Raw genomic sequence first — 15,148 nt, 5'->3', positions numbered from 1 at the left:
TCCTTCTCTGGCAGAGGAGTCCGGACTTACATGGGATAGGATCCACAGGAGGAGATCCCAGTGCTTACCAGGCTCCTGTATGCATTGAACTTATTGTTAGTCTTACTGGGCAAAACAAACATGGGAGAGAACCATATAAGGGCCTGAATACTGGGAAGTGTGACTCTTTGGGGCCTTTATTTTAACAGTTTATCTGTACCTGCATTCAGTTCATTCTTTCCATATGCAAAATGATTACCCTTCCAAGGACACCCATAGTCTCACTAGTCACAGCACCAGGCTCATAGGCCCATTGGCTACATGAGATCTAGATAGAAATGGAGCTTTCTCCGGTGCAGGGCCTCTTGATCCAAAGGAACAGAAAAACACACCATTCCCTTATAGATTTAACATCCTATGGTGAGATAAGAATAGGATAAGTGGGACAGATACTCTTACTCAAAAGAGGTGAGATGGAGGTACCTAACAGTCACTGGTCCTTAATGGGTGAGAAATCCAGCTGAGCATATGTGACCAGTGCCCCCTAAAGTCCTTAGTTAGGACCTAGCTCTGATCCCTAGGAATGTTCCCCCAATCCTTCAGGCTCTGTGGCTCTTGGCTCTGCTTTCAGAGAACACCTTCCTTTTACAGAAAAAATAATCTGTACTTGCAGCTGATTAACTTTCTTAGCCTGCTTTCTACCCAGAAAAATTGGGGACCCAAAGGCCTTCTTTCATTTTGGATTGTGTCCCGTAAAGCCAAGCTGACAACAACTAAGATGGTACTCCATCTTAAACGTTAAACTCCCTTTAACGACTTGGCAGGTTTTCTGTAGATCTTGTTGAGGGTGCCTACATGCCCCAAAAGCCACATCCACAACTCTTTCCAAGGCAGACTCCTTTCCATGTAGATGTACAAGGCTCTTGTGGAATAGACCCCCAAAGATACTTGGAAGCTTTTTTCTGCCTAAGAGGGAAGGGCTGCTTTGCTAGGCACTACCTTAAATCATTCTAAAATATTTCCAAAGGGTATTCCAGCCACACCCTTGATTTAATCTCCATCCTGCAATTAGTTCTTACTCTGACACTCTTACTGCTAAGAGAAACTAGAGATATGAAATAATTTTATTTGCCACCCCAACAAGTCCTGGTTTTTCTAATATTTCTTTTAAATTCTAGTTGGAAAATCTGAACAGTTCTTTCTTAAGCTCCTTTTTTCTATGTGTACTTTTATCATACCAGTTAAAGTAAGTTAATTGGCACTTTTAACCTCCTGCCTAGAAACCCCCTTGGCCACATGCACACATTTACTAAGTACACTTTCTATCTTCCAGGTCAGTGTAGATGCCAGTTTTCCCAGTTATTTCATGGCTGCAAAACATGACTTTCCCCTCATCCCCCTTACCCAGCCTCTGATAACAATTACTGCCTCTTATTACCTCTCCAGCCTCCACTAATGTGGTTCTAATACTTTTCTAAGTTTTGTCTGCTGCCTAGTTCAAAAGACAAAGTTGTATGTTTTTATGACAGCAGCACCTCACTTTTAGACACCAGTTTTTATATCAAATATGTGAATGTTCAAAACCCCATTAATCATAATAAATAAAAGTAGGTGGGCACAACCCAGGTATCCATCACAATGAATGGATAAACAAAATGTGTTCTATCCATACAATGGAATATTATTCAGCTATAAACAGGAATAAAGTACTGATGCATACTACAACATGGATAAACCTTGAAAACATTCTGCTAAGTAAAAGAAGCCAGACATAAAAAAGCTAGCCATTATATGATTGTATTTATTATGAAATGTCCAGAGTAGGCAAACCCATGGAGATGGAAAGTAGATTAGTGGCTGCCAGGGGCCAGAGCATAAGGGAGAATGAGGAATGACTGCTAATGGGTACAGGATATCTTTTGCAGGGGTGATAAAAATATTCTAGAATTGATATTGGTGATGGTGGTACAACTTTTTGCAAATGTATTACACGCCCCAGAATTGTACATTTTTGTGAAATGTGAATTGTATCTAAGTTTTTTAAAAGCTCAATCAGGGAAGCAGTCACTATGAGTGTTATGGGTGAAGGGATATGGGAACTAGAACTTACGTAGTAGCAGAGTGATGGAGGTGAAGGTGCAGAAGGAGGGTCAGGGGATTTGCGAAGGGATCACCAATCAGTGAGTGAGTGGCCAAGCATGTCCATCAGCCACTCAGAGGGGGACCTTCATGAAGAGGCCTCTGGAAAGCAGTTGCCTCTGCACGACTGCCTCCTCTATGGGTCCAGAGCCAAGCCGCATCAGGGATTTGGGTTACTGCAGTCAGCAAGGACAACACAGTTGGAAAGAAGACCCAGATGTGGAGTCAGAGTGAATGAGGACAGTTTGGAATCCATAGGCATTTCTTGCATCAGTTCTGCCACTGATGACCAGAAACAGACCTTTGGAGAGTAAAAGCTGCTGCTTCGTGTCTGCATTCCATGTGTCCTACAAGTTCCTTTCAGCCAACTCTAGATAAAGGGGGGATGGGGATTCAAGAAAATCTGGATTCAAGAAAATCTGGCAAGCTGACACAGCACAAATACCATGCTATTGAAGAATTGAGAGGTCCATGCAGCTTAAGTGAACAATGCAAGGTCCTGATGGAGCATTTGGCAGAGGTGACAGAGAGGAGACAATTCATTGCTAGAAATGCAAGTCCTAGTAGATGACGCAACCAATTTAATTGAATAGCAGAAAAGATAGTGATGCCTTTATAGCCATTTAAGAGCTTTAGCCAAAAAAAAAAAAAAAAAAAGTAGCTTTAGGTTTGGGAAGCATGGTACTACAGTTGTGATGTGAAATTTGGGCATTGTAAATAGTGTTGTTATTCAAACCATGAGACTATGAAGAAGTCAGTCATAAGAAACTTAGGGAGTTAAAAAAGCTTGCTGATCAAAGATCTTTTGTAGAATAAGCCTATCAAGACCAAGATATGGGGGGGATCCCTGGGTGGCTCAGCAGTTTGGCGCCTGCCTTTGGCCCATGGCGCAATCCTGGAGTCCTGGGATCGAGTCTCACATTGGGCTCCTTGCATGGAGCCTGCTTCTCCCTCGGCCTATGTCTCTGCCTCTCTCTCTGTGTGTGTCTCTCATGAATAAATGAATAAAATCTTAAAAAAAAAAAAGACCAAGATATGCAAAATACTTCTGTTTATCATATTTGTAATCTCAGAAAATCTGTTTATATGTCTATATATAATCCAGAACAGTCAGAAAAGATATTTGATGAACTCCCAAGTAATTTGTGTATGTTTTGTACTTTATTTAGGAAAATGAATTTGCACAAGCCAGCAGCTATGCAGATTTAGCTGTGAATTCTGATAGATATAATCCTTCAGCTCTGACTAATAAAGGGAATACAGTTTTTGCAAATGGTGATTATGAGAAGGCAGCTGAATTCTATAAAGAGGCTCTAAGAAATGATTCTTCTTGTACTGAAGCACTTTATAATATTGGTAAGTAAAACAGGCAAAACTGCTTTTTTTGTTTTTCTCTTTTACAACTTTTTTCTCTTTTCTTTTTTTAAATTGGCTTAAAGAGCTCCAATTCATTATAGAGTTGACTTCCTTGTAACAAAAAATTGAAAAGAAGGTTCTTGGATCATAGATTATTTTTAATGGAATTAATTATTCCAAAGTAATGCACATGTAGAATTTGGATAGATGTTGTCTCTTGCCCTCCGAAAGAGTTTTCCAATTTATGTGCTACCATAGTCTATGAGACTGAGTTCTCAGATTCCCTTTGATATTGGATATTTTTAACTTTTGCCAGACTGATAGGTGGGGAAAAAACCCATTTTCTTCCCTTTTTAATTATCAATTTCAAACATAAAAAAATATGAATAAATAAATATGCATGTTCCTCCCAACTATATTTAACACACTTGAACATTTTGTCATATTCACATCAGGTATTTTTCATAAACAAAATGTTATAAGACCTAGAGGCGTACCACCATCTTATTCCCTTCCCTGCCTGTCAGAAGTCATCTGAAATCGGTGTCATTTCTTCCTGTTCATGAGTTTGCACTGTGGCAAACTTGTTGATGCAATGTCTTATCTCATAGGATATTAATTAAATTTCTTTTGAAGTTTTCTTCTCTTTGCATAGGTGTGTTTTGCTTTTTTTGGTTTGCTTGTTTGTTTTATCCTCTATGTTTCATGTTACAAACTTGCCTCAGGTGTTTGATGATCCTGGCCTGTCTCCTCTCACTTAGGAGTTTGCAGCTAAAAGCTGAATGGGATACCTGAGGCCACAAGTGAAATGATGCCCTAGCACCCTGCCACAGGGCCATCTGTCCGATCTGTGTTGTTGGGGAACTGCCGGTTAGCCAGTTGGATCCTTTCTCCCCCAGAAGAGGTCTTTAATCTCCTGCCAGAGGCGAAAAGAAGAACTTGCTAGGTTGGGAGGAAAGGAGGCAGGGAGGAATTAGCAGTTTTAGACAGAGTCCAGGAGAGTTTAAAGTCATGTTGGAAGAAAGAAAAATATGACTATTCCAGTAACTTGGAAAAGAGCTATACTGGCAGAGGGAAGTGAATACTAAAAGCCTAATGCAGGAGATTTCTTGGCTAGATATATATTTATTTGTTCTCCATATAAGTTTTAAGTAATTTTCCTAGTCCATTGCTTGACTTTTAACTGTAATTTCTTTTGTCAAACAGTTTATTTTTATATAGTCAAATTTGACTTTTTGAAAATTTGTGGCTTCATTTGTTTATTACTTTATGAAGCCCTTCCCTTCCCCAAGATTATAAAATCATTTTCCTATATTTTCTTTTCATTCTTTTATATCATTGTTTTTTGTTTAGTTTTAAAATGTTTTTAATGTATTCATAATAGGAATCTACATTTTTCGTTTCATGTGTAGTCAAATGTCCTGACACCGTTTACTAGTCCCATAGTCCCCATTGAGTTTAATGCCCATTAACTAAATTCTGTAACTGAGTCAGTTTCTGAACAATGTATTCTACTGATGTGTTTGTCTTTTCCTGTCCCCCTCCCACACTTTACAATCTCTAGACCATTATAGCATGTTTTGGTGTCTCCCAAACATTAGTGAGAAATCCCGTCCCCCACCTTATTCTTTTTTTAAAAAAATCTACTTATTTTCTCTTTTGGATGAATATTACATAATATTTAAGGATTTATTCTGTGACTTTGAGAAAATTACTACCAGTAATAATGCTTATAGCTTTTCTCTGTCTTCTTTCTAAGGCCTTACCTATAAGAGGCTAAACCGGCTCGATGAAGCTTTGGATTGTTTCCTGAAACTTCACACAATCCTGAGAAACAGTGCCCAAGTTCTTTACCAGATAGCAAATGTGTATCTTACGTGAAAAACTTGAGGACAGTTGTTAATTCATTTGGCGATTGGGTACCAATCATTAAATAACCTTAGCCAATGAAGTAACTGATGAGGATAGTATTTTAAAACCTATCAGATTAATATGTGATAAAAATATTATTTGAGTGATGCTGTTTTATTTTTTTTATTTTAATTCCAGTATAGTTAACACACTAGTGTTAATAACACAAGTTAGTTCCAGGGGTATAACATAGTGATTCAACAATTCTATTATATTACTCAGTACTCATCATGATAAGTGCCCTCCTTAATGCTCATAATCTATTTCCCCCATCCCCTCACCAATTTCCCCTCTGGTAGCCATCTGTTTGTTTTCTATAGTTAAGAGTTTGTTTTTTGGATGATCCCGTTTTAAAAGATCATTTGCATTATAAAAGGAATTATTTAAAGGTTAAAACTATTATTTCTTAATTTTTGGAATTAATAATTGAAATAATTGAGTATAATATGTTTAATACATAAAAGCTATTTACTGACTGTGGATTAGATACTTTAGAATGTTTTAACTCTGAGTCTTGAAGAGTATTTCTGGAACAGTAACTTACTATTTAAAAGAAAAATAGGGATCCCTGGGTGGCGCAGCGGTTTGGCGCCTGCCTTTGGCCCAGGGCGTGATCCTGGAGGCCCGGGATCGAATCCCACGTCGGGCTCCGGGTGCATGGAGCCTGCTTCTCCCTCTGCCTGTGTCTCTGCCTCTGTCTCTCTCTCTGTGATTATCATGAATAAATAAAAAAAAAAAATTTAAAAAAAAAAAAAAAAAAAAAAAAAAAAAAAATAAAAGAAAAATAATGCTAATTACTGATTAGTATTGCTGATTGAGTTTGGTTAATTTGTCTTAATTATTTTAGCTGACCAGTGAGTTTAATGAGTATAACTCTTTAAACACCTTTACTCTACAGAATTAGCCAGTAGTTTATATGAATTCACTCATTCATTCCATTCATTCGTCAGTCACTTATTTATTGACTGTGTGCTCTATGTGCCAGTATTATGTTTAGAACTCTGGGGAATGTTGAAATAGAAAGCATTCCTCCTGTGTCAATTTCTTCTACAACTCCTGTCTTTCTTTAGTTTGGGTTTTTTTTTTCCTTGCCTTTGGTTGAAAAAGCAGAAATTTGTTAATGTTCTTAATGCCTTTGACAGTATTTGAAAAACATTTTCCTTCCTTATTTTAAAAATAGTAAGCTTTCACACAATATTTGGGAAGGGTTAAAATGTCTTTTTTTTTAAGATTTTATTTATTTGAGAGAGCACGCACATGGATGAGGAAGTGTGCACAGTGGAGAGGGGCTCAGGGAGAGGAAGAGGGAAACTCAAGCAGACTCCACACACAGCGCAGAACCCAGCATACAACTTTATTGAGTCGGATGCTTAATTAACTGCGTCACCCAGGTGCCCCAGGAAAAGTTAAAATCTCTCTCCCTCCTTTTTTTAAAGATTTTATTTATTTATCTTTGGGGAGAGAATGCACAGGTGCTTACATGAGTGGAGTGGGCAGAAGAAGAGAGAAAGAAACAGACTCCCTACTGACTGGGGAGCTCAACAGGGGCTCAACCCCATGACCATGAGATTATGACCTAAGCAAAAATCAAGAGTTAGTCACCTAACGGAGCCACCCATGAACCCCAAGGTTAAAATCTTTTGTAGGTTTTTAAGTTAGCATCATCTTTTAATTTAATTTAATTTAATTTAATTTAATTTAATTTAATTTATTCATGAGAGAGACAGAGAGAGAGAGAGGCAGAGACACAGGCAGAGGGAGAAGCAGGCTCCATGCAGGGAGCCTGACATGAGACTCGATCCTGGGTCTCCAGGATCAGGCCCTGGGCTGAAGGCGGCGCTAAACCACCGAGCCACCTGGGCTGCCCCGAAGTTAGCATTATCTTGATATAAATTTTATACAGATAATATTAGGGAAAAGTATGTTATCATGTATACCATTGATAATTTTAAGTACAATCTGCTCTACTTTTGTTACAGCACATAAAACATTTTTTTAGGTAAAAGTCATTTTTCAAGCAGATGGTTTCATGCTTACTCCTTTTAGCTTTTTTGTTTTTTTGTCTATTTGATCTCTCTGAAATTGCCACTGTAATAATCTAATACTGCCCAGTTCATGATCAGTTTGGATTCAGTTAAGCAATTGATATGTTTAAGGCTGTTTGAATGTATTTCCTTATTTTTATGCTTCTCTTATGGTATCACATTTGTCACCATTAAAAACAGAAGATTCTTGGGGCACCTGGGTGGCTCAGTTGGTTAAACATCTAACTAGAGCTTAGATCATGATCTCAGGGTCCTGGGATCAAGCCCTGACTCAGGCTCCCTGCTCAGCAGGGAGTCTACTTCTCCCTCTCTTTTTGCCTCTCCCCCTGCTTGTGCACGCTCTCTCTCACTCTCTCTCTCTCAAATAAATAAAATCTAAACAAAAAAACAAAACAAAACAAAAACCCTAGAAGATTCTTCTTTTTCAATAAAACTTTTGGGTTGGAATACTCTCATTTCACAGACATTTAATATAAAAATAAATAGTCGATAAGTGTTGGGGGGAATAAATTATTTGAGTGTATGCAGAGGATTTACTAGGCACAAAAGCTACAAAAAAAGAGAACTCTCTATTTGGAGTTTATAATCTAATTAGGGAAAACTCAGGAAAATACATGGAAACTCTTCCCTTAATATGTTGAACATATTAAGAGAGGTACAATAATTGAACACAACTTTCAGGCATTTTTATTAAGGACAAATTTTGGACAGTGCTTTGAATAAAAGAGCTAACTGTTAATTCTCCTGGAAGTTTGGGAGTTGATCTTAGTGGATAGTAATGAAGCAAAAGGAAAAAGCAAGGTATATAGGGAACATGAATGTTACAGTGTTCCACTTTCCATCTGCATCCCTGAAGAAATCCAGAGTAAATAGTATTAAATAGCACATTACTATAGGCTAAGAATATTTTTGCTGTAATGTTGTTTTAGGTTTCCTTATTGATCAGTGAATCTAGAATAACTGTGTTATCCTTAACTAAAATTGTCCAAGATATGAATTAATGGAAGATCCTCATCAAGCTATTGAATGGTTAATGCAATTAATCAGTGTTGTTCCAACTGATTCTAGAGCTTTGTCTAAACTAGGAGAACTATATGATAGCGAAGGAGATAAATCCCAAGCATTTCAATATTACTATGAGGTAGGTGTAATCTTATTTTCTATCTACTTTTTAGTTTTTATGCATTGTTATAAAACAGCAAGGCTTTCAATTTTTAAAATTTAGAAATAATTACTAGTTTTTAAATGAATAATGATTTAAAATAAATAAAGCATTTGTTTACTATTAGTTTTTTTATTAATTTTTTAAAAATTTAAAGTACATTGTTGAAACAATGTACTTTTGATACATGATTCCTTGATACATGATTTTTTTTGATACATGATTTTTGATACATGATTCCTTGATCATGATTTTCATCCCTTTGTTAATTCTGTTACCTATTTAACTCATCATCTGTCTACATCAAAAAGCTACTGATACGTAATTTAAAAATATATCAAATGTTAAATTTTCTCAATCATATAGTTTCAAAACTTATAAAGTGCTTATGACAGCTCATACTTTTTTGCTAATAAACTTCACATTGGATAAATTAATCCATTCAGTGGGTAAAATGTTGAGATATGAATTATATGTTGCCACTGATGTTGTATTGTCACATTCCTCATTTTTTCCAGTCTTACAGGTATTTCCCCTCTAACATTGAAGTCATTGAGTGGCTTGGAGCCTATTACATTGACACCCAGTTTTGTGAAAAAGCCATTCAATACTTTGAAAGAGCTTCTCTTATACAGTAAGTTAATTATTCTGATTTCATGTTACTTAAATGTCTTGTGTTGGGATTTTATTATATCCCTAAATTAGAATCTGATAAACATATTACATTCATGAGCAAATATTAATGAGCATCCATGTATTTCCATTTTCTTGAATGGTGTTCCATTTTACTTGGTCTTTATTATGATAAATATATTACTCTTTTATGCAAAAATATTTTAAAAATACCTTTCTTAAGGTACTTTTCTTTATGTATTTTTCTTATTCACATTTCAGCAAACAAATATTATATCATTATCAAATAGAAAATTACTGACTTGGTCCTAGGACAAGGTTTCATTTCTGAAAGAGTCCTACTAGAAATAAGTTGTATTGATTTCAGTTTATAATCAATTTACATTGTATATTAAAAACTTTAAAGCTGTCTCTAAGTTCATATCTAAATGTTTTATACATGCCTGATTCGAAAATAATTGAAAAATTCTGGTCTGTTTTGTATTGGCCAAATTGAATTTTAACATTAAATGTGACTTTGAATCATTTGAATGATAAAGGAATGCTTAATAATTTGATTGACGTCTGTGTGGAATTTGTGTTAGGTAATTTTTTAAAAATATATTTATTTATTTGAGAGAGAGGGAGTGAAAGAGATAGCATGAGAAGGGGGAGGGTCAGGGTGAGAAGCATACTCCCCACCGAGCAAGGAGTCTGACACAGGCTCAATCTTGGGACTCTGGGATCATGACCCAGGCCAAAGGCAGACACTTACTTGACCAAGCTACTCAGGCACCCCCAGACAATTAATTTGTTAGCTTAATGAAGCTAACATCATAAAATTTAATGTCATTTAATCTCTTAAATCACATAAATATTTTGAGAATTATAAAACTAATCACCAATACTAAGGGATAGTTTTAAGTTTGCTTGGGACTAAAGCTACATAGGTAATAACAATGTAACTTTTTATTACACTTAATACTAATACCCCTAGCCTTAGCCCATTAGCTCATGTAACACCATTCCTACTTTGAGGCTCCATCTGCCACTATTCCATCCTTGTCTCCTGTTTGTGGATGTTATATATTGACCACATAGTCATTCTCTTACCTAGTCTATTTCATACTCTTTCTCTCTATGCCATCAGTCATCTAGTTTCACAAATTTAACTTCCCTAACTTCTTTTTTTATTTTTTTATTTTTTTTTAAAATTTATTTATGATAGTCACACACAGAGAGAAAGAGAGAGAGGCAGAGACATAGGAGACATAGGCAGAGGGAGAAGCAGGCTCCATGCACCGGGAGCCCGACGTGGGATTCGATCCCGGGTCTCCAGGATCACACCCTGGGCCAAAGGCAGGCGCCAAACTGCTGCACCACCCAGGGAGCCCAACTTCCCTAACTTCATTGATCTTTACCTCCTCTGCAATTCAGCCATCTACATCTTACCGGATTCTGTTTATCACCCAGCCATTTATACCAATAAAATCTCATTAATATCCACTTGTCTGAACATAACCTCCTCTCTTTCCAACTTCCATACAACCTACTTTCCAGTATGCCTTTCTTTGGTAAGACCTCCAATCTTTTGACCTTCCTTTCTCTTACAGTCTTAGTGTCTCCTGGCATTAGTTCTGAGCCTATTTTTTTCTAAGCTGCTTAAATGATCACATCTGTTCCATTTCTTGCTTACTTGGTTACTTTTTCTCTTGTTTTACCACCCCATCTGTCCAATACATTTCAGTTCATGGGTTAATCCAACCATTTATTCCCATACTTATACATAGCATGGGAAGCACTACTGGACATAAATTATGTAACGAGATGGGTTGATGCCATACAGATAAATATTTTGTGAACACTACTCATCAATCTTTATTTATTTATTTTTATTCATCAGTCTTAAGTGGTCCTAAGTAACTGCCCTTCCTATCCCTCACAGATCTCCTCAATCTCTCTATTTTAAACTTAAATTTCCCAGAAAATAGAGAAGTCTTTTCTAGGAACTCCCTAAATATCTCCCTTTTTGTGCTTTCTGGTTCATTTACTTTCTCTTCCCACCCGTTTTCATCTCCTTCTGTCTGTGTGACAGAGACATTCAGTGTGCGTTTGAGCATTTATTTTCTGTACCATACATCTAACTTCCACTTTTTCTCTTTTTTTATATGCTGTCTTTTTGTCGGGGAAATTCTACCTCTACATTAAAATTTAAGCTTTGGGGGCAGTGGAGAGGTCTGTTTTGTATTGGCCAAATTGAATTTTAACATTAAATGTGACTTTGAATCATTTAAATGATAAAGGAATGCTTAATAATTTGATTGATATCTGTGTGGAATTTGTGTTAGGTAATTTTTTAAAAATATAAATTGGTTGGTTTATTGGTTCTTATGTCACATAGCTCTTACATATCCCAGAGTAGTTGGCATATAGTTGAGTTGAACTACATGACCAATCATTGGTGTTCCTTTACTGTAGAAACTCCTCACTTTGCTGTATTTCTTAGATGTTTATGGTTCTTAGTAATCTGATATTTTTGGCAAATGTGTTAAGCTTATATATACTATTGGTTCCTATTTCTCTTTATCCAAAAATCATGTCTTAAAACATCAAGAAATCTTAGTCATAACTAGTCCATTTAATATAATCTCATTATTAGAGAATTTCATGCACTGGAAATTGTTTCTTAATATTGATTATGAATATAATAAATATGGGATACAACCAAGCAGACCCATATACACCCTATAGAAGTTCCAAAGGGAGAAGAGATAGAGAACGGAGCAGAGTGACTCAAGATACGGTGACTGAAACTTGCAAAATTTGAGGAGAGACATGAATCTAAAATTCCAATAAACTCAATGATTTTAAAGTTGGAATAACTTAAAGAGACCTACATCAAGGCACATTATAATAAAACTGTCAAAAAAATAAAAAAATTAAAAAAATAAAACTGTCAAAAGACAAAGACTCTTAAATGCAACAAGAAAAAAGTTATTTATCGTGTAAAAGAGATCCTCAGATTAACAGATTTCCCAGAAATCTTGGAGGCCAAAAAACAGCAAGATGATACGAAGTGCTAAAATAAAAAACTGTCAGCCAAGAAGTCTATATCTAGCAAAACTATCCTTCAAGAATGGAGTAAGGCAGAAATGGCAGCAAAGTAAGATGCTTAGGTTTGCCTCATCATAGGAATACAACTAGATAACTATCAAATAATCCAAAATACCCCAGAAATCAACCTGAAGACTGGCAGAAGACACCACAACTTCAAGTAATGAAGAAGCCACACTGAAGAATCTAAGATGTATAGAGATGTGGTTTAGGGGAGAAACAGAGCCTGGCTTCTGGGAGAAATAGATCCTGGCTGCTGTACAGGGGAGGGAACCAGGGTTGCAGAGAAGGATGAGAGAAGGGGGAGCACACAGGAATGCACAAAGGGAATATTTCCGTATAGCCATTGGCTTGGAAAGTGAAAGGGGCTGAGTTTTGTGAGTTCTTGCAACCAGAGGTGCTTAAAGCCTGAAGTTTTAAGTGTCAGAGGGCTGGACTGCTCTTGGAAAGAAAGCAGGCAAACTACCCAGGGCCGTACAGTGTGGAAAAAACGATCTAAAGAGTGCCTAAGGCACATAGTGAGGAGGTTATTTGCCTTCTCAGAGCATGTCCCTGAAAGGCAGCATTCACGGAGAGGACTCTCCAGGAAAAAGGAGCTGGCCAGCAACACTTCCTTCACCTCAGTATAAGCACAGGGCCTCCTACAGGAAGCAGCACAGCACTGACACTGGCTACCTAACTTGCTTACGCTAAGCCCCACCCCTTGGTGCTCTGGTAGAAATGCCCTTCTAAGATTGGCTTACCCCAGCCCCAGCATGGCAGGCCCCCTCCCTAAGAAAACCAGCACAATCCCATGCCCACATCCCATCTCCCAACCAGTTTTGCAGGGCCTCAGTTCTGGTGGAGGTGATGACAAATCTTATTTCACAAGCAGACCAGAATATACCTAGTTAAAATTTATCACCTTCAGGCCAGGGACCGAACAGTGCCCACAGTAGGCAGGGAAAGTCTTTGCAGATGACTAGCCTGAAGGTAGAGCAGCCAGAGCACACACCGTACACTCTGGAAATGTTCCCTGAAGAACCAGGCCCTGGGCACTACATGAACTCTTCTTCATAAGGTCATAAGGTTCATGAACAAGAGACACAACTGCTTTTTCTAGCACACAGAAACATGCAGAGACTTAGACAAAATGAAAAGACAGAGGAATTTATCCCAAATGAAGGAACAGGGTAAGGCCAGAGATAGAGATCTAAGTGAAACAGATATGAATAATATGCCTAATGCAGCATTTAACGCAGTGATCGTAAAGATACTCACTGGATCTGAGAAAAGAGTAAAAGACATCAATGAGACCCTTACCACAGAGATAAAAGAGTTAAAAAAAGAATCAGAGATGAAGAGTGCAATAAACACACTTGATGCGATGAACAACAGGCTAGAAGCAGAGGGACAAATTAGTGACCTAGAAGACAGAGTAATGGAAAGCAATGAAACTGAACAAAAGAGAGAAAGGATTATGCAAAATAAAAATAGACTTAGGGACCTCAGTGGCTCCATCAGACATAATAGCATTCATATTATGAGAGTCCCAGAAGAAGAAGAAAGAGAAGAGGGGGCAGAAATTTTATATGAAGAAACAATAACTGAAAACTTTCCTAATCTGAGGAAGGAAACATATCCAGATCTAGAAGGCACAGAGAATCCCCATCAAAATCAACAAAAGCAGAGCCACACCAAGACATATTTTAATTAAACTGGGAAAATATAGTGACAAGGGAGAATCTTAAAAGCAGCAAGACAAAAGAGGACAGTTACTTATAAGGGAAAAGCCATAAGGCTATCAGCAGATTTTTCAGCAGAAACTCTCCAAGCCAGAAGAGAGTGGCATGATATATTCAGAGTGCTGAATGGGAAAAATATGCCACCAAGAATACTCTATCCAGCAAGGCTAATATTCAAAATAGAAGGAGAAATAGTTTCACAGACAAAAACTAAAGGAGTTCATGACCACTAAACCAGCCCTGCAAGAAATACTAAAGGGGATTCTCTGAGTGGAAAAGAAAGACCAGAAGTGATAATAAGAAAGTAGGAGACACAAAAGCAGTGAAAATGAATGTTTCTATAAGAAATCATTCAAGGGGGATCCCTGGGTGGCGCAGCAGTTTGGCGCCTGCCTTTGGCCCAGGGCGCGATCCTGGAGACCCGGGATCGAATCCCACATCGGGCTCCCGGTGCATGGAACCTGCTTCTCCCTCTGCCTGTGTCTCTGCGCCTCTCTCTCTCTCTCTCTGTGACTATCATAAATAAATAAAAATTAAAAAAAAAAAAGAAATCATTCAAGGAACTCACAAAGGGATGTAAAATATGACACCATATACCTAAAACAAGGGGAGGAAAGATTTAAAGAATGGGTTGAAATTTGAACAATCATCATGCAGAAGATGCCAAATACAAGCTAATGATAACCACAAATCAAAACTACTAATAAATATGCAAAGAATAAAGAGAAAGAAATCCAAACATATTACTAAAGAAAACCAAACCAGGAAAGATAAGAAAGAATCAGAGAAAATCTCTAGAAACAACTGCAAAACAAGTAATAAAATAGCAATAAATATATATCTATCAATTATTACTTTAAATGTAAATTACTAAATGCTCCAGAAGACATAGGGTGTCAGAACGGTTAAAAAACAAACAAAAAAACAATACCCCTCCATATGCTGCCTACAGGAAACTCATTTTAGATCTAAAGACACCTGTAGATTTAAAGCGAGGGGATAGAGAAACATCTGCTATGCAAATGGATGTCAAAAGAAAGCTGGAGTAACAATACTTATATTGGACAAACTAGACTTTAAAACAAAAGCTGTGACAAGAGACAAAG

General features: G+C 37.1%; 1 protein-coding gene across 7 annotated transcripts in view; it reads left to right on the top strand.

The window, feature by feature from the left end:
* Positions 1 to 15,148, top strand: part of IFT88 (intraflagellar transport 88) — a 136,059-nt gene that overhangs the window by 72,628 nt on the left and 48,283 nt on the right. For all 7 annotated transcript variants that reach the window (XM_025462759.3, XM_035719805.2, XM_025462752.3 and 4 more), the window contains exons 17-20: positions 3,288 to 3,474; positions 5,234 to 5,342; positions 8,421 to 8,571; positions 9,111 to 9,226. In XM_025462759.3, the coding sequence (XP_025318544.1) occupies positions 3,288 to 3,474; positions 5,234 to 5,342; positions 8,421 to 8,571; positions 9,111 to 9,226 (563 nt within the window). The remainder of the gene's footprint in view (positions 1 to 3,287; positions 3,475 to 5,233; positions 5,343 to 8,420; positions 8,572 to 9,110; positions 9,227 to 15,148) is intronic.

This window comes from Canis lupus, chromosome 25 (genome assembly GCF_003254725.2).
Source record: "Canis lupus dingo isolate Sandy chromosome 25, ASM325472v2, whole genome shotgun sequence".
NCBI lineage: Eukaryota > Metazoa > Chordata > Mammalia > Carnivora > Canidae > Canis > Canis lupus.
Note: the sequence above shows the minus strand (reverse complement) of the source record. Positions and strands in the feature narration are given on the sequence as shown.